The sequence below is a fragment of the Micromys minutus genome (assembly GCF_963924665.1).
Source record: "Micromys minutus genome assembly, chromosome: 3".
NCBI classification, from domain to species: domain Eukaryota; kingdom Metazoa; phylum Chordata; class Mammalia; order Rodentia; family Muridae; genus Micromys; species Micromys minutus.
Window position 1 is genome coordinate 68,419,472 of NC_137972.1, and position 26,518 is coordinate 68,445,989.

Consider the following 26,518-nt stretch of genomic DNA (forward strand, 5'->3'; position numbering starts at 1 on the left):
ACACTTAGTTGATGATATCCTGAGATGAATTCTAAGCAAACATTAGGAAAAGTTGAGGCCACCCGTGAGCTGTGGCTAGTTATTCGCCTGAGGGAAGGCAGGCATGCAGGGTCCATTGAAACTCTTCCTTGGGAACAGGTGTCCCTCAACTCTGTTGCTTAAAAATTAAACAGAGTGGCTCTTTACAGAGTCCACATCAGCAGGTTGGTCATTTCCAAGCCACCTTGGCTGAGCAAGTGTTAGGAAGCCAGAAAGTGGACATCATTCTTGTTCTGTCCGTGTTGTTTGGTGAATGTGGGCTTGAGTCCACAGGGCCTAGTTCATTCTCTTTGTGTGCAAAGGCAGTGCCATCTGAGACTTCACCCTTTGTCCTGATCTGGTTCCCCAGTGTGGCCCAGAAAGCAGCCAGAAACAGAACTGGGGAGGTGTGGGGGGGGGAGGGCGTGAGGAGACATTTTGCCTTACATTTTACAATTTTTTTTGATGAGTCTGGTGATATATTTTGCTTTCTGTTTTATCATTTGGAGTTCAAAAGTGGCTTCTGTATTTTTCACAAAGTCACATTTCTTCAAATAAGCGAATAAGTAAATAACTACTTGTTCATTGTTTGGATTTGGAAAGAGCTGAGCAGAACGGAAAATGAATATCATATGTCACCCACCATTAGCATTTACCTTTTCATTGCTCATTTACTTGTTTCCCTGAAAGTAATCGTTCATATGGTGTTCCTGTAAAATTGGAATCTACAGACTTACGTTGTGTCTCTGTACATTATAGTTTCCCTAGACAGACTTTTCAGTATTGCATCCTTCATTGGCCAGCTTGCTCTACACTTGAGGATTTTGATGAGCATCTTCCCAGGTTCTCAAGATTGTAGAACATGTTGAGTAGCATTGCTGTTTCCCAACCCCCACCCAGAGATCCAGGAGGTTCAGGCTCTCGACTTTTGCACCTAGGATGACTCAGTGCACACGTGGTTTACTCCGTGAACGATGTAGCAGAGACCTTTCCATGTAAGCCACCGCTAAGATGGAAATACCAAATTGCTTCTCACATTTTGATTCCAAGGGTGCACTCCATTCATATCCACCTGCCCTGTGGGTCAGAGTCAGCTCCCCACTTGTTGGCCCTCACTCAGCAGCCTTCGGCTTTCAGAGAGGGCTCTGTAAGTGAAAATGATAAATGTTTGTGGAAGTAAGATCTTAGGGAGGAACAGTTTACCTAGCAAGTGTGCAGAGGAACCCCACATGGTCACTACTTACCATAACTTCCTCGTTTTGAGGAAAGAGCAAGCTAACAGCCTATATGTGCGTTGTGATCTTTTTCTTGCTACGCTTTTCTTCTTTTGTGTTTATTTCTATCGCTTCTGTGCCTGTTGTGGTTTATGGCCCCTTCTTCTTGACTCTCAGTGCATTTGCTTATCTCACAAGGGAATGAACCCTGCTCTCAACCAAGCCTGCTTCCTTGGTTCCAGGTATCATTAGGGAAGTTGGGTACCTTTCATGTAGGTCTATATCATCACCCTGAAGAGCCCCCATCCCCCAGTATCCCTTATTACTGGGTGTGGCCTTTTCCCCCTGCCTGCTGTGTGTGGCTCTCTGTGCTTCTATCATAAACAGGTTTCTATTTTCAGATGCTGAGCATCAGGTACCTCCTTGGCTCTGAGAATGAACAAGGGAGAGGTTTCCTTTGATGACTTGCCCCACCAGTTCGTTCTCTGGCTCCCATATGGTACCACCAGTAGCTGGGAACTCACGCTACCCTATGTAACCATGGAGATCTGTAGCTTCCGGTTAATCCATAGTCACTCCAGACTGACCATATTCTTGGGGCCTCTCGTGGTATGGTTTCATAAGTCAGCAAGACGAGAACTGCACAAATGTCTCTATCATTTTCTAGAAGAGAAGCCGAGGAAGGGCAAGCTGTCTCGGGACTGGAGGGAGCGGAGGAATGCCATCAGGCTCACCAACGAGCACACGGTGGAGACCCTCGTGGTGGCCGATGCTGACATGGTGCAGTACCACGGGGCAGAGGCTGCACAGAGATTCATCCTCACTGTCATGAACATGGTGAGTCCACAAGAGTCCTGCTTTTGGTTGGCTCCAAGAGGGAGGTAGGTGTGGCAGACAAGGAAGCAGCTGGCTTGCTGTTGAAGCCTCTGGTCCTGAGAGCAGGCATAATGGATAGGAGAAGGGCTAATTCTGGATTCTGCCTGCTGTGATGTTTTCATGCATGGGTTTACTCAGCATTGGAATGTTCATGGCCACACTTTCCAAGATCCTTGGTACATGCAAGACCTTTTCCAAATGATAGCCACACGGAAGGAAGAATAAGCCTTTGCTCTCATAGCGGTGAGTCTGCTTGGAGAAATCAGAATCAAACCTTAGCTGAAAAATAGTTAACCATGTGCCACAAGAATGTATAGTAACTGTGGGAGTTGTCTACTGAGGATGCCAAGAAAGGGGCCATGAAACCAGTTCTGAACCCACTTTGTTGAGTGGGGATAGAGGGAAACCTTTATACGATGGGTGGGTGAGAGAGAGGCCACTCTATCAAATATTAGACAGCAAGGTCTCTTTCTTCAAAGGCATCCACACTCCACCCAGCCATCTGCTTTCCCAGAAAATGCTTTTGAAGGCCTTCAAAAAACCGTTAACCTTGTGCTCTGTGCCAGGGCTACAAATGCAACACACAGTCTGGTCCTCCCCCGGGAGGCTATAGTCTTAGCAGGCAGAGCATCCATTCTTCCACCTGCAGGGGCCCATGAGGTGCAGGTGGAGGGCTGCTACTGATCATCCTTCGGCAAGCCTTGATGAGAGAGGGAGGAAGCGCTGCCGGGGCGAGGGTAGTGGAGAGGTCACGCCGCGGGTGCCCCAGGTGCAAGGCTGGAGGTGCTACAGGGGCCTTGAAGGAGTGTATGGATGTGAACAGTGGAGGTTAGAGGGGTGAGCAGGAGGTCCTTAGAAGTAGGAGCTCTACCCAGGAGACCGGGGCCACCCAAGTGTAGGAGATGTTGCCGCATGTTCATCTCAGTGTTTGGAGAAAGAGCCAGAGCAGCTGCATGCTGGGTGGATTGATGCGCTGCATGTTGGAAGAGGGTCTGAACCTATGTGCACCGGAAGTTGGTAGAGGAACACAGAGGCCAGATGGGGAAAGACTGGCCGGAACCAATGAGTGTGAGGAGGAGAGATATGGAGAGATATTTCAGCTTACCTGTTCGTGTGTGTGTGTGTGTGTGTGTGTGTGTGTGTGTGTGTGTGTGTGTATGTGTGTGTGTGTATGTGTGTGTGTGTGTGTGTGTGTGTGTGTGTGTGTGTGTGTGTGTGTGTGTGTGTGTTAGAACTGAGGAAAGCAGGAACAGAGAGTGCATTTGAACCCCAGGAGGAGTTTCTTGGTGGACAAGCCCAGAGTAAGGTGAGAGATTAGGCTAGAAGGGTTGGCTGGAAGGGGGAACTAACTTGAGGCTTCTCAACCTCAAGCTGGTACCCAAAGCCTTAAGAGTTGGCAGCACTGCCCAGATGCAGCATCTTCTATGAGTAGACCAGTTTTGGGGTGCAGTAACCCTAGGATAGGAGGAAGAACCTAGGAGAAGGTTGAAAGGTGTAATAGGAGCAGGAAGCTGGTTAACAATGTCAGATGGTGGGTAAAAGGTTTAGAACAATAGAACTGACTGAAACAAAGGCTGTTCTTTGGGGCCACAAGATTTATCGAACTCCAGAGAGAGTGGACTACTTTAAGGCATTTAGGGCTGAGGTTGGAGATGGCATTCCTTCCTGCGCAGAATCTGCGAAGTCTTGTGGCTTGGTACAGTCTCTTGGTCTAGAGCTGGTACAGATCCTTGGCTGTCTCAGAGTGCATCTGTTCTTGTTTGCCTGAGGGGATGAAGCCTGGATGCTGAGAAGGAAGCACTCGGTGACAAGCAGGCTGGTTTGGTGGCTACCCCAGCATGGTGAGGATGGCCAGGGTTGTGGTCTTCATGATTGGCAAATTATGCAGATGGCTCTTTGTTCACATTTAGGTGTCATGGAGAAGGATACTTTGGGCTCTAGAGATGGCCTGGGAAGGTCCAGGGAGGACACAGAAGCTAGCAGGTCCTGATGGTCCTCCCTAATGCAATGCCCACTCTGACCATGCTATAACTAGGGCTGGGGGCTCTGGAAGGCCAGCAGGCCTGCACAAAGCTCACCTGGATTGATCCTTCCCCTTGTGGACAAGAACTCACAGCTCATTTCCAAGAGTCTGAAGGGAGTTCAAGGGCAAGGAGGTGCTATGCATTGGAGCCAAATATCTCATGGGATACTTGGGCAGGGCCATGACATTAAGCTCAGACCCTCCCCACTAACTGGCCACAGAGAAATAGATGACCCACTGTCCCGTCGTGGTGATCCTTTTGGTAAAGAAGATGAGTCTCTTGTGCCCTGATGACGTTCCCTTCCTAGGATGGTTTTGTCTTTTGTGAGAAGCCTCACCTGTCTGGCTGTTACCCTCCTCTGCACATGTGCTGCACTCTGGGCAGAGCGGTTTTATTGCTGTTCTCACAGCATGGAGAACTGCTGCTTGTACCCACACATTTCCTCCCGAGACACGTGGTCATAAGGCATGGATATACGTGTTTATAAACCCACTTAGGCATAGGATGCTCTTTAATCACAGCTGGGAAAGACTGGGATCCCACAGAGTGAGATCCCTCCTGCCATCCCCTATGGGACATGGAAACTAGGACAGAGGCCAGAGACATCCCAGTCCTTGCAGTAACTTCAACAGCAATTTACAATGAGATGTCCGTGGCTCACTGTCCTGCCCTTGGTGCCAAGCGCTTTCAGTGTGAATTTTGAGGTTTTCCTGGAAAGGTTACACTCAACTAAGGGAAATTGCATTGTGGAAGCAAAGTGGTGTAATGGTGCTCATCAGCACAAGTCGCCTCTGTGTGTGGTTTCTCAGCTGCTGGAAGCCAAAAGCAAAGGAGTCAGAGTCCTTAGACCCTCAACTCCCCCATCCCCCAAACCACCCTCCCCCCATGCATTGGTTCCATGCATATCAACTCTTACCTGCTGTGCTGGTCAGAGTACATGGACACCAGTTCACACCCAGACTCTGTCTTTTCTGAAACAAGATTGTCCTTTGCCACTGCCGCTCCCCCCTTCTTTAACCCCTTAAATTTCCTGGTTTGTGAAATCACCAGATTTCTCCCTGCTCATGGCCATGGTGGATGCTCTTATAGAGGACTCAGATTCAGTTTTCACCAGTCACATGACAGCTCATAACTGCCTATACCTTCAGTTCCACGGAGCTGATGCCCTCTTTTGTTTCCTGTGGGCACCAGGCACGCCTAGTATGCAAATATAGACACAGGCAGCAACTCATTGCTAGAGAGCAAAGGGTGTCAGTATTTACTGGGGATAGATTTTCAGTTTTATAAGAAATGACTGGCAATGGATGATGGGGATATATGAATGTATTTAATACCATTGAATGGCACTCTTTAAAATGTCCATCCTGCTCGTACTGGCTGGTTTTCTGTCAACTTGATACAGGCTGGAGTTATCACAGAGAAAGGAGCCTCAGTTGAGGAAATGCCTCCATGAGATCCAGCTGTAAGGCATTTTCTCAACTAGTGATCAAGGGGGGAGGGCCCAGCCCATTGTGGGTGGTGCCATTCCTGGGCTGGTAGACCTGGGTTCTATAAGAAAGCAAGCTGAGCAAGCCAAGGGAAGCAAGCCAGTAAACAACATGGCTTCTGCATTGGCTCCTGCTTCCTGACCTGCTTGGGTTCCAGTCCTGACTTCCTCTGGTGCTGAACAGCGATGTGGAAGTGTAAGCTGAATAAACCCTTTCCTCCCCAACTTGCTTCTTGGTCATGATGTTTTCTGCAGGAATAGAAACCTTGACTAAGACACTGCTTAACCCAGTATCAGTAGTACACTCCTCAGGATAAGATGGTGCATATCTTTTCCTATTTACTGCCTGTCTTCACACAGACGGTCCAGGATAGCTGAGTCTTTGAATACGGGACTGAGTGACAGGTTCCTTAGAGCAAGATCCTTTGCCAATGACTTATTAGCAAAGAAGTTGTATTAACAAATACTGGGGGCTGGAGAGATGGCTCAGAGGTCCTGAGGTCAATTCCCAGCAGCTCCTAACTATCTATACTGAGGTATGGTGCCCTCTTCTAGCCTGCAGGCATACATGTAGGCAGAATGCTATATACATAAGAAATAAATCGTTATAAAAGAATACCGACCATATTTTGTTCTGTGCCTTCTCAACCAAACAAAGCTTGGAGAAAGACTGAAATAAGGACAAAGCTGGATCTATTCTTTTTTCCCCTTCAATTTTCATAATTTTTAATTAAAATTATTTTCATGCAATATATTTTGGTCATGCTCCCCCACCCTGATTTCTCTCAGATCCTCCTCACCAACTTCATGTTCTTTACCTCTCTCTTTTAAAATGAACAAAAACAAACAAACAAAAAAAAAAACAAAAAACAAAAACAAAACTAAAAACACAAAAATGAAAATCAAAAAAAATAGGCAAAACCAAAAAGAGGTTTTTGTTTTGTTTTGTTTTGAAAAAGGCCCCTGAAAGCAAAATAAAACACAAAGTTTTACAAAAATATCAATGAGTACATTTCATCTTGGCCAAATGCTCTGGGCCTGACCTGGAATGTGAGTTATATACCCAGAGAGACTCCACTGGGGAAAACTGATCTTCCCTTTGCCAGTGAGTATCTATGGCAGATATCTTCTTGTAGGAGTAGGAGCCTTTGTGGCTTGAACCTGTGTGACGTTCTCGTGTGTGCTACCGTAGTCTCTGAGTTCCTATGTGCATCTGTCTTGTATCTGGAAGACAATTTCCCTATAGTTGTCCATTCTACTTCCTGTTCCACGTCAATCCCTGAGCCTTGAGAAGAAGGAGTTGATGAAGACATGCTATGTAGAACAGAGTGTTCCAATGGTTCTCATTCTCTGGGCACTGTCCAGTTGGGGGGTCTCTGAATTAATTCCTATCTATGGGTATAAACTTGTATTATTGGGAGTCATTTTATTGCTACATTCCTTTAACAGAATAATGTTTTCCTGAGACCTGGGACCTATGTAGTGTCAGGTTCTTTGCTTCTTGAATAGTGCCAGGTATCAGTTTCTATCTCATGGAGTGGGCTTCAGATCCAACCAGAGAGTGACTGGTTACTCTTATAACAGTTGTGCCACTATTGCACCGGTATATCTTGGAGGTACGTCCATGTTGTAGGTCGCAGGGTTTATACCTAGGTGATATTGATAATTTTCTCTTCCAGTTTGTGAATAGAGCCCCTTCCAGTATCTTGAACACTATTCAGCAGGGGTGAAGCTTCTAGTTAAACACCAGCTTTCTTTTCAGTGTTCAGTGGCATAACTGATCACTATTCAGCAATAGGACTGCATCATCAGATTGTAACCTTGGCAATATTCGTGATATTTGGGGGCTTCCATGGGGCCTCTTTGTGGACCAACTCAGCAAGATATAATCTATTCCTGGGACTGAAAGTTTCACTTGGTGGCATAATGTCTAGTTGGAGCATTGTCTCCTTTATTATTTGTTGACTCTAATTAGATTCCTTCATGTATATTTACATATATGTGTATACTTTAGTAGGTCTCCATTTACTTTTTTAAAATACTAGTATTGGTTGTTCTTCTAGCACACACTTTAAAACCTAACAACTAGCATTCACAAAAAAGGGAAAACATACAACATTTGTCTTTTGAGGTCTAGGTTACCTAACCCAGGATGATTTTTTTTTCTAGCTCTATCTATTTACATGCAAAGTTCATAATTGCATTTTTAATAGCTGAGTAATAGTCTACTGTTAAAATGTACCACAGTAACACATTTTCATTATCCATTCATCAGTTGATAGACATCTAGGCTGTTTCTAATTTTTGGCTATTGTAAATAGAGCAGTAGTGAGCATAGACAAGCAAATATCCTGTAGCAGTATACACAGTTTCTTAGGTACATTCCCAAGCGTGGCACAGCTGCATCTTGAGGGAGATCTATTCCCAGCTTCTTGAGAAACCTCCATCCATAGTGATTTCCATAGTGGTTGTACCAGTTTGCACTCCTACCAGCAATGGATGAGTGTTCCTCTTCCTCCGCATCCTCCCCAGGATGTGCTGTCATTTGTTTTATCGATCTCGCCATTCTTACTGATATAGGATAAAATATCAAAGTAGTTTTAACTTACACTCCCCTGGTGACTAAGGATCGTGAGCATTTATTTAAATGTTCCTCAGTCATTTATGTTTCATCGTTTAAGAGTCCTCTGCTTACTTCTGTACTCATTCGTTTTCTTGAGGGTTAGTTTTTTGTTTTCAGTTGTTTATATAACCTGATGTATATGGTAAAGGTCCTTTCCTATTCTGTAGGCTGCTGCTTTGCCCAAATGATGGTGTCCTTTACTGTTCAGAATGTCTTTGGTTTCGTGAGGTCTCATTTATTAATTGTTGGAGTTAGTGCCTGTATGATTGATGTCCTCCTATTCAGAAAGTTTCTTCACTTTACTACATTGTCTTCTACCAGATTCAGAGTATTTGGTCTTGATCAATTTGAGTTGAAATGCAGAATGATATGTACACACACACACACACACACACACACACACACACACACATACACACACACACACACACACACACACACACACACACACGAATCTATTTGCATTCCTATACATTCAGCCATCTAGTTTGACCAACACCATTTGTTGAAAAGGCTGTCTTTTCTCCAGTGTTTTTTTTTTTTGTTTGTTGTTTGGTTTTGGTTTTCTGTCAAAATCAGGTGTCAGAAGGTGTATGGAATTATGTCTTTAATTCAGTTGTATTGATTAGCGTATCTGTTTTTAGCCAGCACTATGCTGTTTTTATAACTGTAGCTCCATAGAACAACTGAAATCTAGAATGGTGATACCTTCAGAATTCTTTTATTATTCTGGATTGCATCCTGTTTTGGTTGGTTGGCTTTTGGTGTGTGTGTGTGTGTGTGTGTGTGTGTGTGTGTGTGTGTGTCTGTCTGTCTGTCTGTCTGTCTGTCTGTATGTATATCTATCTCTCTGTCTTTCCATATGAAATTGATGGTTGTTTTTTTAAATTTCTGTGAAGAATTGTGTTGGAAAATTTTTTAAAAGATTTATTTATTTATTTTAAGTACACTGTCTCTGTCTTCAGACACACCAGAAGAGGGCATCAGATCTCACCACACAACATGTGGTTGCTGGGATTTGAACTCAAGACCTCTGAAAAAGCAGTCAGTGTCCTTAACCACTGAGTCATCTCTCCATCCCCCATGTGTTGGAATTTTATAGGGTGTTTCTTGAATCTGTACATTGATTTTGGTAGGATGGCCACTTTTATAATATTAATTCTACCACTCCTACCAATGACCATGAGTGGTCTTTCTGTCTGTTGGTGTTTTCTTAAAGTTTTTTTTTTTTTTTTTTTTTTTTTGTTGTTGTTCTTTTTTTTTTTTTTTTTTTTTTTTTTTTTTTTTTTTTTTTTTTTTTTTTTATCATAGAAGCCTTTCATTTGCTTTGGTTAAACTTATCTCAAGATTTTCTTGCTGTTGTCATTGAGACTATTTTTAAAAAATACCATTTTTGTGATTTATGTCTTAGTATATTTGCCATTTATATATAGGAGTACTACTGATTTTTTTGTGTTCATTTTATATACTGCTGCTGTGTTGAAAATGTTTATCAGCTGTAAAAGCTTTCTAGTGGAATATTTAGGGTCATTTATGTATGTTGTCGTGTCATCTGTAAATAGACACTTGGAATTCTTTCTTTCCTGTTTCTATCCCCTTGATCTGATCTGGTGGTCTTATTGTTCTGGTTAAGACTTCAAGTACTATATTGAATAGCTATGAAGAAAGTGCACATCATTATTTTGTTCCTAATTTTGGTGGAGATGTTTTGAGTATCCTTTAGATTGCTTTGGATGTGGGCTTGCTATAAACTGCCTTTATTATGTTGAGGCATTTCTTACATCCCCAAACTCTCCAGGATTTTATTATGGAGAGATGCTAGATTTTGTCAAAGGTCTTTACTAAATATAATTATGTGATTTTATCTTTATGTTTTTTATATGTTTTTGCTTCTTAGCCTTTTGCCTAAGATCAAGTGTGGTTTGTTTATGTAATGGATTACATTTATTGATTTATATATGTTGAATCATTCTTGCATCTCTGGGATGAAACCAACTTGGTTATGATGAATGTTCTTGGATTTGGTTTACAAGTATTATATTGAAAAATTTTGCATCTATTTTCATAAGGGATTGGTCTATAATTTTTTTAATTTGGTCTTTGTGTGGCTTTGGTATCAGGGCAATAGTAGCTTTGTAAAAATATTGAAAACATATAATTCTTCCATTTTTAATTTGTAAAATAATTTGAAGAGTATTGACATTAATTCTTCTTTAAAGGTACAATTCTGTGTTGAATACATCTGGCTCTTTTTCTGGTTGGGGACTTTTAATTACTGATTCTAGTTCACTGGTGATTATAGGTCTAGTTAAGCTAATTGTTTGGTGTTGCTTTAATTTTCTGTACCTTTGACCTGGATTCTCCTCCTGTTTCTATACCTCTATTTATAGGTTTAGTCTTTTTGGGGTGTCCCATATTTCCAAGATGTCTTATGCCACCCCCCTTTTAAAGTTTTAAAAAGGCTGAGAGGGGAAGCAGAAAAGATATAGAGGAACCCTGGGTTCACACCAAGACGTAGAGGCCAGGAAATGGAGGTGAGGTTGGAGGAGAGGCTCCTATAGGCAGACTGCTGCAGGACTAAGAGTGAGTCTGGAGAATTGGAACAAAGGAGCTGGTGCTTCTGACCACATTTTTTTCAATTCCGTAATTAATTTGCTTTGACTGAGCTACATATTTCTTCTACCTTGTCTTCAAGATCTGAAATTCTCTCTTCTGGGTCCTAATCTGTTGGTGAGGCTTTCCTGCAAGGCTTTTGTTTGACATCTTGAATTTTCACTTCCAGTTTTATTTCAGCTTGGCTTTTCTTTGCTGATTCTATTTTTTTGTTACATTCTACATTCCCATCTTGAAGCATTTTTGTAATTATTTCATTAAACTGTATTTTATGGTCTTTTTTCAAAGTGTTTGTTCATGTTTTCTCTAAGGTCTTTAAACATATTCATAGTTGCTGTTCTGAAGTTTTTGTCTTTGAGCTACAGTGTTTTTTCTGGGGGCCCATTGCAGTAGGTTTGCTTAGAGGAGTTGTATTGCCTTGACCAGTCATGTTTTTGTTTTTGTGGTACAATCCAGGCACCTGGAGTTATGGTGTTTGAAGTGTTTCATGGTGTAGGTAACTGCTCTTGCCTTCTCTGAGTGGTTACTCTGTTCTTTGGCTTCTCCTGTCATTCTGGGTCCTAAGCAAATGTGTTGGTCATTGGGGTTTGCATTAGAGAGCATTTCTGTAGGTTGCTGGGTGTACAAACAAAATAAAAATGGGTTAGGAGGAAAGGCTGAGAGGGGAAGCAGGAAGAGGTTAAGGGAATCCAGGGTCCACACCAAGAGTCAGAGCCCAGAAAGTAGTGGTAGGGTGGAAAGAGGGACTTGCTGTAAGCACACATTGTAGACCTGAGTGAGTCTGGAGAAACTGGAACTAAAGAGCTGGGGAGATGGGGAGTCTGACTGTATATATTTTTTAATTTTTTAATTTCCTCTGAAAAGGCTTTTGCGTATTCTCAACACAGCACAGGGATTTATGTTGTATGCACACCCCAGTAGGAAGTGTTTCCACAGCCCTGTGATTGTAGATTTACCCACTTCCTAGGGTGCCCCAGCAGCCATGTGCAATGGAAAGTCTCCTGAGTCCCCTGAGCACACCTGTTGTTTTATAAGAAGCCAAACCATCCAAGATTAAAAGGAGGAACCCGGCTGCCAGGAGCAGCCTCCTTCCTGCACCCTGGTGCAGCAGTCATAGGCGTGGAAGGTGGAGAGAACACACACCAAGGAAAACTGGCCTCAGGCAAGTGGGCTTGCTTTTCAGGTGGGAAAGAAGGTGTTTTATGAAACCCGGAGCAGGAGGCTTGGCTCCAGTGTCTGTTAGGGTGTGGGTATTAAGCCACTGCACCTGAGTCGGGATTATGGGGCAAGAGAAGGAGGTACAAGAGGTATCCATAGTCAAATGGAGTATGGGGCCACCAGCTCAGGATTTGAGAAAGACTTGGGGATAAGAATAAGGTAGGCGAGGCCACAGGAGAGGTCAAGGTAAGGGCACATCAGGAATGAGGCTGCTCCACATTGTCAGATGCTCTGTTTGCTCTGCTTCACAAGCATAGTCTGCTGTTTCCACCCTCTCTTTCAGAGCCTTGTGAGAAATTCACAAGCCCAGACCTTCTCTGGAGGCTGCTGGGTAGACAGAACCCATATCTGTACACACAGAAACAAATCTGAGCAGGGTCCCGAAGGGGTTCATGGTAGCATCATTCCCAGTAGCCAAACACCGGAAGCACAGAAAGGTGACCACCGATCGATGCACAGATAAGCCAAGTGTACCAGATCCTCAGTGTGGAATGTGGTACCCAGCCTTAAGAGGAAAGAAGTGTGGGTACGTTCTGTAAAAAGGAGGCTCTTAAAGGACATCATGCTTAGTGAAATAAGCCAGTCACCAAAGGACAAGTTTGCTGATCCCATATGTCTGATATCTAGAGCCATAAGACTTGTGGAGACACGATAGAGGAACTGGGGAAATGGGGTCTAAGTGTTCAGTGGGGATGGTGTTTTATTTCACCAAGTGGCCAAGTTCTGGAGAAAAACTGCATGCAAACATGGTACAAATTAACGGCCGTGTGCTCTATGAATTTTTACTGCCAAGAGAAAAGATATGTATAAATTCTGTCTGGCTTAGTTGCTAGCACCTTTCTACTTACTCCAGACACCATAAGCAGGGGACCTGGCCACCCACCTGTGTGTCCAACAGAAATCAATGACATGTATTATTCTCCTCAGCAGAAGGAGCCACAGACACTATCCAACACAATTCAGTAAAAGGGAATCCTAGAGAGTGGGAGCTGCCACATCCAGAACCGTATGAGAGCAAGTAACTGAAGCATCTCTGTGAGGGGCAATCTTCTCTTCCAAAGGGTGGCACTAAGCTAATAAGCAAAGCCTGCCAGAGGGGAGGTTGGTAGGAGTTAGTAAGCTATGGGCAGACTAACACTGTGCTGGCTGATGGCACAAGGAAAGTAGCTTGCTCTCTGTGTGTACGTGTGCATGTGTGTGTGTGTGTGTGTGTGTGTGTGTGTATGTATGTATCTGTGTGTGCATGTGCATGTGTGTATATGTATGTGTTTTTATGAGTGTGTATATGTGTGTATGTGTGTGTGTATGTATGTGTGTGTATATGTGTGTGTATGTGTGTGTGTGTGTGTGTGTGTGTGTATAGCTTCCAACAGGTCTAAAAAGAAGAGAGGTATAGATTGATTGGTGTTTAAAAATGCTTCTTGGACTGGAGAGATGGCTCAGCTGTTAAGAGCACTGGTTGGTCTTCCAGAGGTCCTGAGTTCAATTCCCAGCAACCACATGGTGGCTCACAACCATCTGTAATGAGATCTGATGCCCTCTTCTGGTGTGTCTGAAGACAATGACACTGTACTCATATATATATATATATATATATATATATATATATATATATATACATATATATATATATATATATACATATATATATATAAATTGATTTTAAAAAATGCTTCTGATTTAGACAGTGGCACACACTAGGCATCTGGGCAGGAGGCTGAGGAAGGACATAGACCTGGGCTGTATAGAGAGAGACTGTTTAAAAAACAAAGGTACTTCTGTAGCTGGAATGTGGCTCAGTGGTAGAGTGTTTACCTACCATACTCAAGACCCCGTGTGCTGTAATCAGAAAGAACCACTTTTTCATGTCTTTGCTGAAGGGCATGGAGTCCTACTTCTGGATTTTTGTCCCTGGAGACTGTGCCTAACGTCTTCCAGGACAGAGGTCCAAAAGACCTCACTTCACAGGGTGTTCTGTGGGCTGCTTTGGCTTTTCCACACAAATTGCAATGCCTTCTGTGTATATGGAAATTGGTTCTCCTTGGGTGGGGGGGTCCTCAGGTGACACCACAGCAGGAATGTTTTAAGGCACAAATTTCAGACAGAAACAGGTGGCACCAGAAACCCTGAGGATGGACAGCCAAGTTGGAAAGCAGGGCCACCCGTCAGAGTTTTGGTTGTTCTTTGCTCCCTTAACAACCATGGAGTGGTATTAAAAACCCGAGACCAACCAGGCAAGCTGTTTGGAGGAAAAATGACATCAATTTTACTCTATTACCATATGAAATAGACAACAAGTCTCTCTTTGGTTAACCCCAAAGGCAGCCCAGCGTTAGAATGCACATCGGTTCTTACACGTGAGCACATGCTAGAAGCCCTGGGAGGCTCTTCAACACACACAGCCAGTCTCTGTTTTCAGGGCGTCTGGGGACTTCGGAGTATGCATTTCCATGCCTGGGACCTCCCTTAGAAAGCCTGTAAATTTAGAAAATTTAGCCCATGCCTTTTTGGGTGAGGTCCGAAGGAGGCAGGATGGAACTCTGGGCAGGCTCTGAGAGCTCATTCTAGTGACAGCTTGGTGAAAAGCCTACCTGGTGTGATGCCCGTCACCTCCCCATCTGTCCCAGCCTCTCATTCCTTCCGGTCCATGACTGTGATCCCAACCATCTTTGTGTCCCCGAGTCACCCAGCTGGGAGAGCCACAGTACTCTGTTGGCAGCAAGTGTACCTGCTTGGCTCAGGCTGCCGAGGGAATGTGACGAGGGCGGCCAGGGCTCTGAGCTCTGACTGGAACACAGCCAGAGTTGGACACTAGGGACAGACTTTCCAGACAATTGGCTGCGCTACTGCAGGCCCAGCCAGGTGTCCCCCTAAGCATTGCACACTGCCTCCTGGACTTCCCCTGAGCAGAAATTTCCATGGGAAAAAGAGGAAGAGCATCTCTCTTGTTTGCTTGTCTCGGGCTTGCACCTTAGTTTGCTGCTGTTATCAGATGTTCATCAGGCTTTCCTGGCCTAGAGGATGCTCCAGTGACCATTCTGCCTTACGCTGTGCCCCCCCCCCCGCCCTCACCCCTACCCATGGAGCTCTGTGGGTGCAAATAGCAGGCGACAGAGTGCTCAGTTGTTGTGGTTAGGCTTGGCTAAGTGTTCCCTGGGACCATAGTGCCTGTATCAGAAGGGGGATTGCTGTCCCTCGTTACTAGTCATGATGTTGTAAAAGTCACCTTTCTCTTGTGCTGAGCAGCAAGACTATAGCAGCTTACAGAAGGAGAGGTTTATTTGGGGGCTCAGAGTTTCAGAGCACAGTTACCATGGTGGCGGAGAAGTATGGCAGCAGGATGGAGCTGGAACCAGAGACCCGAAGGCTCACATCTCCAAGGACACACATGAAGCGAAGAGATGGGACTCGAAATGGTCTATGGCTTTTGAAGCCCCAAAGCCTACTTCCAGTGACATACTTCCTCTAGGAAGGCCATCCCTGCTAGGCCTGCTCAAACAAGGCCACCAGCTGAAGACCCACTGTTCAAGTGCCATAGTCAATGGAGGGTCATTTCTCATTCAAACCATCACAGATATTTAGGGCAAGAAGCTTTCATAAATGAACTATGCTTTTAAATGTAACAACATACACATTGTAGAATTTACTGTCGCCGTCATGTATAAGTTTAGTAGCATTAAATGCACTTGCCTATTGTCTGACCAGCATTCAGATGGCCTCATCTTCTAGAACCGACCCTGTGACCCCGTTTCCACATTTCTGCATTTTCCCTCTCTGTAGGCCCTGGACTCTAAGGCTCTCTTTCACCTTACTTCATTTGTTGTGCATTAATTCCAAAGGACAAAAAAGCCTTGAGACATGAGTTGCACACAACACTAAGCCATTCTCCCCCTGTCGATGGATGATTCCATCTCAAGGACTCACCCTGTGTTTGGCCTGGTGTCCACACCATTGCTTGTGGGTTCTGTGGGTTCTCTGTTCATGCAGCAGGCTAGAACCCCATGCAGAAGTCGTTTGTCACACTATCTTACTTGAATAATTAAAAGATGTAAGACATGGTCACACGGTATGGCCTAGGCTGTTCAGGCTCACCTCCAACCTCTAATTCTTCAGCCTCAGTCTCTCAAGTACTGTGATTGCAGGTGTGAACTCATTACTATGACAGAACACCACAACCAAAAGCAAGTTGGAGAAGAAAGGGTTTATTTGGGTTCCACTTTCACTTGTTGTTCAGCATTGAAGGAGGTCAGGACAGGAACTCAAATAGGGCAGCAACCTGAAGGCAGGAGCTGAAGGCCATAAATGCATGCAGCTTACTAGCTTGCTCCCCATGGCTTGCTCAGCCTGCTTTCTTTCAAGACCACCAGCCCAGGGATAGTACCACCCACAATGGACTGGACCCTCCATCAATTAAGAAAATGCCTTACACCTGGATTTTCTGGAGGCATTTTTCTCAATGGATAATTATTGGTAAACTGGGAGCAGTTTTCTCAGATAACTCTAGCTTGTGTCAAGTTCACATAAGGCTAACCAGCATACCCACCATGTCTGACTTCACTCATTTATGTGTGTGTGTGTATGTGTGTGTGTGTGTGTGTATAAAATAGATGTTATATATGTATATGTAACATTCATTCATTTATTTATATTTTATTGTGTCTATGACACACTTATGTCCACACTGTGGTACATATACAGAAATCAGAGGACAACTTGCATCTCTTCTACCTTTCATCATGTGGGTTCCAGGGTTTGAACTCATGTCATCAGTCTTAGCGACAATTGCCTTTACCCCTGAGCTACCTCATCAGCCTGCATGTTATTTCTTTAAACCCATGATGTTTTTGACTGTTGTTAGGGTTTGGCTAGTGCAGGATTACAGGTATTGTGTATTTAATTATTTTATGTCTTGGTGCTGGGATGGAACCCAGGGCCTCCAGTGTGTTCCATCTACACCGTCTCATTAAACTCCCATGCGCTCCCAATGCATTGCTTAAACTGCCCCCTGTGACCAAGCCCTGCACAACTTGAGTTGTTTCTTTTGGGACACCAAGCTTGCTGCTTTCTTTGTTTGGAATTTCCATGTTTAGAACTGATGTATACCAGTTGAAGTCCAATCCTCATACTGAGTATTTCAGGGGAAAAAAAAAGACTTAGGAGCATTTGGGAGGTTTTTGAAATATCCAAATAAGGAAAACGTTGTGTGTTCCCTTCTTGCCCCAGGGTCAGGAATAGATAATGAAGAACTGACTTTAGACTTGGCCTACAGATAAATGGCCCAGTATTAAAAAAGACAGACATTTTGTACTTGAGGACAAGACATGGGGGGGGAGCACTGAAAACAGCAGTTGAGGGCACCCCCCCTTTTCTTGTGGGAAAAATAAGTTGCACAAAGATAGATTCTTATTTAACCATAATAGCAGTGTGGAAGGCCCAAGCTGTAACACAGTTAATTTTGTGTCACAGAGCTGCCTACAGTCTATGCTTGCCTAGTCTGCAGGCTCAGTACCCCTTGGATGGCCAGCTGCTCTTGGCCTGGACTGACCCTGGCCTTGCCACTTGCTCTGGCCTTCGCTTTCTGCTGCAGATGGAAAGGAGGACTGAGGCACTGAGGGGGGTATGTCTTAATGTTCATGGTACAGAATCCCCGTCTGGGTAATGTCTGTGAGCTCGAACCATGAGGAATATTGAAAGAGTAATTCATCCCTGTTTCTTTCATATTGTCTTAACCATGGCCTCCCCGTCAGACACCTCAGAGCTCTGCTTTTGCTACTGTAGAGGAAAGGACCTCAGGTGAGCGTGCTGACTGGGGAGCCTTACATCCAGTGGGCCTTCTCGGTTCCTGTGAACCCAGTTTCTCTGCCTTGTGATTTTTCCTTTCCTCCCTTCTCTTAGAAGACCTTCTGGGACTTCTTGATGTTGAGGGCATGAATTGCAAGCTTGGATGACAAGACTTGTGCCTAAGTTGGTCTTTTGTCACCATGATGAAATGAATACCTAAGACAAGAACCTTACAGAGAAAAGTTCTGTCATGCCCATACTTGGGAAGCTCAGGTCCAGCTCTGGCAGACCCACTACTGCGGAGTTTTGAAAAGGCAAATGATGACAGTGATGGTAAATGTTGTGGGGGGGGGAGCACCTAAAGGCCTCCCACTGGGCCCTTCTCAGCCATTCCTACCACATCACCCTGGGGCCAAGTCTTTATGCGTGTGTATGTGGGCGATACCAAGTGGTCACAAAGGGGGAAGTTGAGAAGAGCATGTGTATTTCTGTCACTATGATGTGCCTCAGTGGCAGTCTTTGGTTAGTATCAGGACTTTGAAGAACACATGGAGGGATGGGTATTTTGCCTAGATGAAGCCTGGCTTTGAGTCAGGGTGTCACTAACTGGCTCTGAACCTTCACCTACAAGAACCCATTTTTGGTAGGGGATGGTACAGATGCCATCCTTTCTGAGTGGTGGAGAGGGTTAAAGGCAGCACAGGCTGGAACATTGCAAGTTTCTGTCTCCCCTTTGCCTTACGTTTGTCTGAGAAAGCCTGAGGTGGGAGTTTTGACTTTTCTGCTAGAATTACCTAACTTCCATTTCTTTGTTTCAAAATTACCCATGCTGTATGCTTTTTAAAAATTATTTATTTTATAATGTGTGTGTGTGTGTGTGTGTGTGTGTGTGTGTGTGTGTGTGGTGTGATTGTTGTGTGATATGAGTGTTTGTAAAGGCCAGAAGAATGCATCATATTCCATGGATCTGGAGTTACATGCATATGTGAGCTGTTCGACTGGGGTGCTGGGAACTGAGTGTATATCATCTGGAAGAGCAAGAAGTCGTTTTCACTGCTTAGCCATCTTGCTGGTGCCTGTACAGTACCCTTTAAAACCAGAACTACTGGTTTTCTCTTCTTTTGTGTGCGGTGCACATATGTGTGTGACTCTAGAATTTTCTATTATATACATCAGGGGGATATGAATTTTCTTTTAATTAACTGTGAGCATGTATATATGTATGTATGAATATGTCATGTATGTCTGAGTACAGGCATGCCTGTGCCACAGTCACCTGTGGAGGTCAGAGGACATCTTCCACCTGCTGAAGCAGGGAGGTCTGCCTTGTATTTTCTGCTTCATCGAATACTCCACACTCTCTGGCCTGATGGTTCTCTTGTCTCTGCCGCCTGTCTCCTTGGCTCCTCGTAGGAATGCAGGGATCACACGTGTGTGCTATTGCATTTGGGTTTTTTTTGAGGGGTGTGGGGGTTGGAAGTTAGTAGCGGTGGTTAAGTACAAGTTCTAGAGATTGAACTTGGGTCACCAAGTTTGAGCAGTTAGCACCTTTATTTGCTGAGTTCTCTTTGGCCATTGATTCTCCTTTAGTGAGACATTTAGGTCTCTGAAAATGTTAAAGGATCTGGAAAATGTTCTCATCTCTATGTGTGTGTGTGTGTGTGTGTGTGTGTGTGTGTGTGTGTGTGTGTATACACACATACATACATATATATGTATATATACATATTTTTGTTTAAATCTTACTTTATTGATACAGAAATTTTAATTATGTTTAATTATTTTTAGTTTTTCTCATACTAGAAGAATACAAAGTGTGTTGGATATTTTTTATCAATACTATGTTTTTTAGACAAATTTTGGAAGTATAAAAAATTGAGCAGATAGATAGAGTTCATATCCATAGTTTTTTATACTTTTAGCATCTTGCATTTACAGAGTATGGTTGGTAATAAGCAAGAGATCCATATTGACCAATACCTAATCTAATATTTATAGTTTATATAGATTTCTTCAGTCATTAGCTAGTAACTTTTCTCTGTTCCAAGTCACCATCCAGAACACTGCTATACTTAAAAAGTTATATTTGTCTCTTTATTTTTTTTCTCTTAATAGGTATACAACATGTTTCAGCACCAGAGTCTTGGAATTAAAATTAACATTCAAGTCACTAAGCTGGTCCTTCTGCGACAACGCCCTGTAAGTCTTTATGGGTGCCTTTCAGAGCATGCTGAGAACTTAATGGTTTGGCTGTGTCTGCTAGTGAGAGCTTCAGGAAAACAGGCTTGTTCATTCTCCTGGTTTCTAAGATGGCACCCCTTCAAGAGACGAGAAAGAGCCCCCCTCCCCAGGTGTCTTGAACCATGAAAGTATGCAGGCTGCTTAAATCTCAGGGACCACTGAGCCATGGGCTCACACACATTTTTCTCTGCCCTTGGAAGGTCTGCCATGTGGCTCTCACATATGTGGAAAGCTGGGTGAGGTCTCACAAGTGGGACTTTGTTCCTGGAGCTCCTGCCTCACTGGAACCCAACAGAAACTTGGCTTTGGTGTTTCAGTTGAGTGCCTCCCTTTAAGCTTCTGCTGCCTTCAAGGTGGAGCAGTCGGTCAAGGGAGTGCACTGACTTGAACTTGTGGATAAAGTCCCCAATGGTCACCCTCGGGGCCTTCTGAACATCCTTTGGTTCTAGGCTAACTCAGGAGCATCTATCGAATTCTGTTTTTGAGAGCATCTACCATCTGAAATGTAGACTGAGGGCAGCTTTGGCTTCCTGGGTGACACTTTCTTTGACGACCCCCCCCCCTTCAATTTTTTTTTTTAGGCCAAGTTAGCCATTGGGCACCATGGTGAGCGGTCCCTGGAGAGCTTCTGTCACTGGCAAAATGAGGAATATGGAGGTGCTCGTTACCTTGGCAATAACCAGGTGCCAGGAGGGAAGGATGATACGCCTCCTGTGGATGCTGCTGTATTTGTGACCAGGTAAGCCTGGCACAAGAGGAGAAAGACAGTCTTCTTGTGAGAGCATGTTATCAATCCAGACTTGGATTGTCCACTTGGATCAAGCATCTGTCTATAAGCAGTGCCTAACCCACAGTGTTAGCCATCAGAAATTCTAGGTAACCGGAGACTTAGAACTTTCTAGACATTTACATACTTCCCCCTTCCTTCCCCTCCTTCCTCTCAGTAGTATGCTAGTTAAAGAGGTACTGAGAGGGTTTGCAGATGCTACAGATTGACTTGGGCAACATGTTAGGGAGGGGAGTGTGTGTCAAAGTTCCCTGTAGGAGAACTCCACACAGGGCGACCTGCACACCATCCACAGGACCACGGGAACCCGTAGAAAACTCCATCCTTTAGATACCCATGGACATCAGGCGAAGAACTCTGTTTGAAGCAGAGATTAAGGTTCTTTTCTAGCTGCCATTATTCTTCTAGACCAAGGGGCCAAAAAGTACATAGCTGAAACCCAGGGCAGCCCCTGAAGTTGCGAGCAACCACACTGCCATAGTTTCCTAGTGTCTCCATAGCCACTGACCAACATCAGGTGACCCTACATAATGAAAATTTATCCCTTTACATTCTAAATGTGGGTGTTGGTAAGGCCCCCACTGAATCCTCAAGGGTGGGGGCATTCTCTGTTTTCTCCCTTCTGGTGGCTATTGCCACTGTTGGCAGCCCCTGGCTTGTGGATACCTCACTTGAGTGTCTTTCCACCATCACAAGGCCATCTCTCCGTATCTCTCTCTGTGTCTGGGTTGAGCTCTTAAGAGGACAGTGTCTTTGGATTAGGTTCTACCTCAACCACTGTGACCATTCTTCAACTGGACTATGCCTAGACCCTCGTTCCAAGTTAGGTCACCTCTATAGGCACTTAACCATATTTGTTCTGGGGACACAGTTCTAGCACACACATGTAGATATGTATAAACACATATAAGTGTGCACATGTGTGCACACACAGACATGGGGGTAGGGGGGCATATACTTTGCTATTACCAGACTACTGACAGATGCCTGATCCCTCTTCTAGAAAGTAAATCAGTCGCTGTAGCTATGGTAGGACCATCAGGTGGCATGCCTGCTTTAGGTCTGGGCTTGCCAGCCACTGAGTACTTGGTTCCTTAGAAGTGCTGGGAACCCATCTTCCCTAACTAGAGACTGCCACCACTCACTTGGGAATGACATTTGGGGACTTCTGGGACTGCCTATAGAACTCCTGAAGGATGGTGGTGATGAGGCTGAGGGGGCAGGTGCTTGGAAAATTGATTCTACTTGGTAAGTAAGCAGGAGTCCTGTGGAGCAATGTTTATGCATAACCATAAATTAAATAATTAATTTTCTACATGAAATTAATTAGGTCTAATTAAATGAGGTCTAAAAGTTCTTCGTAGAGAAGAGCTTGTTTTTAACAACCCCAGGATTGGAGTTTGCAGCTAAGCTAACAGTATCTCTACTTTGAAAGTAGTTTTTATAAATACTATAAAACTTAAGAGATTCTAGTGTTTATTACAAACATTACTAACTTAGGGGATTCTCTCCCAACACCATATTTGAAAATGCTTTTTGCCTTTCTGCTATTCCCTTTCACAAGAAGCTAGCGAGTATCTGTAACCCACCCTTGCTAATGCTTCTGAGGTGAGACTGTTCTAAATGCACCCATAGGTCTCCAGTCTGCAGTACATCAATTGCCACCAAGGCTTACCAAGACCCCCAGAAGGGGAGAGGGGAAGCATTTTGCAGTGGTCTTGTTCTGGGAATTAAAACTTTTCTTTTTCTCCAGAGAAAATAAACGCCATCAAAATCAGAGTCGGCAAAACTTCTGGATTAGTTTTATAAAACCACAAATAGCAAAGGAAGGTAGCCCATGTCCATGATCCCAGCACTTGGCTGGTAGAGACAGGAGGACTAGGAGTTTAAGGTCGCCTGTACCTGTACCACATAGTGAGTTTGGTGTGAGCTTTTGGGCCATGTAAGATCCTGTTTTAAACAGCGGAACCAACCGGGGTGTGGGCAGATGGCGTAGTTAGTGACATGCTTGTGACGCAAGTATGAAGATCTGAGTTTGAAAAAGCTGGGCTCATCGGTGGGCGTTTGGTAGAAATGGGAGCTTGCTGGTTTGCTGCTGTAGTCCAGTGTATAGGGTTCTGTTTTAGTGAGAGACCTTGTCTCAAAAACAAAACAAAACAAAACAAAAAACTGAGGTGGAGATAAATTAATAACATCATCTTCTGACCACACACACACACACACACACACACACACACACTCATGCATCCTGCATACTCACAAGGACACAGCCACATACAAACAAACACACATGCACACAAACATACACATTGGAGCACACACCGCACACGTGCACACACACAAGTGCACACACAGACAAACCCATATATATACACACACAAGCCTAGGGGCCTGTTTTCGTTTTCGTTTACACAATGACGATGACACCTCTGGGCTGCCTAAGCCTTTGTCCTGGCTTCTGTGGATGAATCACTACTTAGCAACATCCCCAGAGGCTGTTCTCACAAAATGTTGACTGCTGCAAGGGCCTGGCAGCAGCATTGCAGTGGGAAGAATGTGAGCTGGCTGAGAAGCCTGGTGTAGAACTAGAAGCTGGGTGGGGGGAGGGGGAGGGGGAGGGGGGAGGGGTGTGAGAGGGGAGGTGGGAAGGGGAGGGTTCCTGAGGTTGAGCCTAGGAGCTGCCTGCCTGGACACTGGCTGCTACAGAGGATGTAAACATGATGTCATGGTTAGCAGAGGCAGTCAGCTTTTTGCAGCTGTGTGTGTGTGTGTGTGTGTGTGTGTGTGTGTGTGTGTGTGTGTGTGTGTGTGTGTGTGTGTCTAGGTTGTAGACAGCCACCATGTGTACTGTAGTTGGAGGCTAGCCAGGGCCACGCAGAGGACTGGGGCTCCGGCCCTAGTGGCTTTACCTTTGCTTCTGAACTTGACCAAGGAAGACAGGCACACAGTGTTTTTCCACAAGCCCAGCTCTGTGTTCCTGTGGAGAATGTCAGGGAGACACACAAGCAAGTGTGCTGGTCTGCCTGACGGTCATGCTGTGTTCTGCCCCCACACACCACAGGTCCAATCCTCTGTAACTCCGGTTTCTCTCTGTCCCCCTCTGTTTCCTGTCCAGTAGATCCCTAACCAAGAAAACTAAGAGCAAAGCAGCAAAGCAAAGAGAGGAGGCTTGCTTTGACCACTTAGCAACTTACCCCTGCTTCTCCACAGAGCTTGTTTGGTTTGGGGGTAAGGTTGTGATAATAAAGGGTTTACTTTTTTTCCCCCATGATAATGGGTAGTCATGAAGGATTTTATTTTTCTCCTTGAATTGTAGATATGGATATTTATGGTCCATTTTACAGTGAAATATGCTTAAGGATTACTGTGACTGAGAGAGTGTATTTTAAGTTTTCTCAGCAACAAACAAAAGAACCACGAAACAAACAAAACCCCCTAAACTCATATCTGAGGCAACATGTTTCTATTATCTAGATGTTATTCTTTCATAATATACAAATCCAGCCTCAGATTTGCATTGTATAGTTATGCACCATTTTACCTGTCAGTTGATAAATGGTACTATTAAAATAAATTGACCAAAAAAAAAAAAAAAAAAAAAAAGATAACCCAAATTCTGCATATTTGTTATGAAAAACTTGGAAATTTCCAGAAGCAAAACTCATTGAGCGGCAGACGCAGCAGCCCTTAGTCACCGCCCTGGTTCCTCTCGGCCCATGCTTCTAAGCTTGCATTCCTATTTATGCCTCCTGCCCTGCTGTTCCCTCTGGCCTGCAGGATGCCCAGTGAACTTGGCGAGGTGACTCTGTCCCAAGATGCTCAGTTGCCAGCCTAGGCCTGGGATTCTGCATCAAGATGTCAAGCGGAGCCTTTAGGCCTCCAAATCCAGAGCCTGTGGGTGAGAGAGGGCTGCCGGGATCCGTGCCTAGCAGAAGTAGGCTGAGGGATGGACACACTCAGGGCTTTGCTCTTCTAACGCACAGCACACTGGGAATGAGAGTGGTCTGGGATGCACACAGAGATGAGAGGGATAGAGTGGAAATAATGTCACAGCCCCTCCATTGTCCCAGGGGCATAGCTGTGAGTAGGTAAGACCAGAGTAAAAGCAAGAATCAAGGATCATCGTGAAGACTGGAGTGGAAATTTGGCAGTGTTAGCCAGGGAAGGTTATCCGGGACCAGGACTGCCACCTGCTGTCATACTGTGCTTAGCATCTGGCTACCTCTAGGATCTGTCTATCTGTCTATTAAGAATGGACCATGGACCATGGCTCCTTTGGGGACTGTCCTTCTCCTCCTCTATCTCCTTTTCTGAGCCAGGATGCTGAACTCACCAGAGCTCTGTGGTTGGTTGGTCACTGGGAGATTTAGAGGGAAGCCTGGGGGTGTTGGTTGGTGGAAAAGCTGGGCTCAGTCCTTCATCTCATCAAGAGAGGCAACCATGACTGCACAGGCTTGGTGGGACCAGGGCTGGAGCAGGCTTTGAACCTTTGGTACCTTTGCCTTTTTATTCATCCTCATCTGCACACCTAGGAGATCTCTGAGAACTCTCAACATGATTTTTAGAAATGGCTTTTTGTTGCCTTCCTGTGGATATAAGGAATGGTCCTTACAGCTATCCACGTTGGGCAGCTTTGAGAAACCACTACAGTTGGCTAGTAATTAATTGCCTCTGATCCAAAAGGCCTTTACGTTTGTTTCAGCGTTTGAAAGAATAACTTAGGTCAGCTGTAAGAGGAAGTTCTGAGCCACTGAGGTGACTCAGTGTGTAAACCTGCTTACCATCAAGCCTGATGGCCTGAGTTCTGTCCCCACAACCCATCTCCAGAAGAGAACTGACTCCCTCAGACCTCTACCTGTGTGCTACAGCACATGCATGCACACTTCACAAATAAATACAAAAATAATTTTAATATGGGGTTCGTTCATGTGGTAACTGAGCTTACCACTTAGAGTTTCCATAGATGGTTTTCTTTTTGACAGACATTGTTATTTGTCTAAATTAAAGTGACAACATTACAGGATCACCAACCAATATTAGTGTGTGATTTTTTTCCTCTCCTATTCTTGCAGAGTATTACATACATCAGACTGTATCTTTTCTTTTTCATTTCTTTAGGACAGATTTCTGCGTTCACAAAGATGAACCCTGTGATACTGTTGGTAAGTTTACAGCTCTGACAATGACTCAAAGACAGGATGCATCATGGGACTTGTAGTCTGAAAGAGTTATCCCCATCTCCCCAAAAAAGCTTAGTATTTTCTGTTTCCTCTCTTCTTATAAATTGGTTCCTTGACTATACTGTATTTCTTTTTCTGATGAGTTTTGAGTCTGCCTATGATAGAAGGCATCTAGATAATGGGTTGAGAAAGAATGTTATAACAAAGTCAAACCAAGGTCCAGAGCTGCCAGGCCAAGATGTCTGCAGTTGAGAGTAAAATCATCTCTAAGCATCTTGTCTGCCCTGGCAGCTTGCTTTCTAGTCTAAACAGTACAGAGATGTGGGGATGCAGATGTAGAGGAACACAGGGTGTCTTTCCTTTCTTCTCTTTCTCACCTGCCCCTCATAAGTAGGTCTTCTTCCTTTACTATTTTCAGTGATAACCTGAATGGCCCTTTTGCTCCCAGAAAATTCAC

At 44.4% G+C, this 26,518-nt stretch overlaps 1 protein-coding gene across 1 annotated transcript in view; it reads left to right on the forward strand.

The window, feature by feature from the left end:
- ADAMTS17 (ADAM metallopeptidase with thrombospondin type 1 motif 17) overlaps window positions 1-26,518 on the forward strand; it is a gene marked incomplete at both ends in the record, with an annotated part of 292,773 nt that overhangs the window by 47,153 nt on the left and 219,102 nt on the right. Inside the window, 4 exons of the mRNA XM_080913724.1 lie at window positions 1,900-2,069; window positions 19,969-20,052; window positions 20,676-20,833; window positions 26,000-26,043. Of these exons, the coding sequence (XP_080769850.1) occupies window positions 1,900-2,069; window positions 19,969-20,052; window positions 20,676-20,833; window positions 26,000-26,043 (456 nt within the window). The remainder of the gene's footprint in view (window positions 1-1,899; window positions 2,070-19,968; window positions 20,053-20,675; window positions 20,834-25,999; window positions 26,044-26,518) is intronic.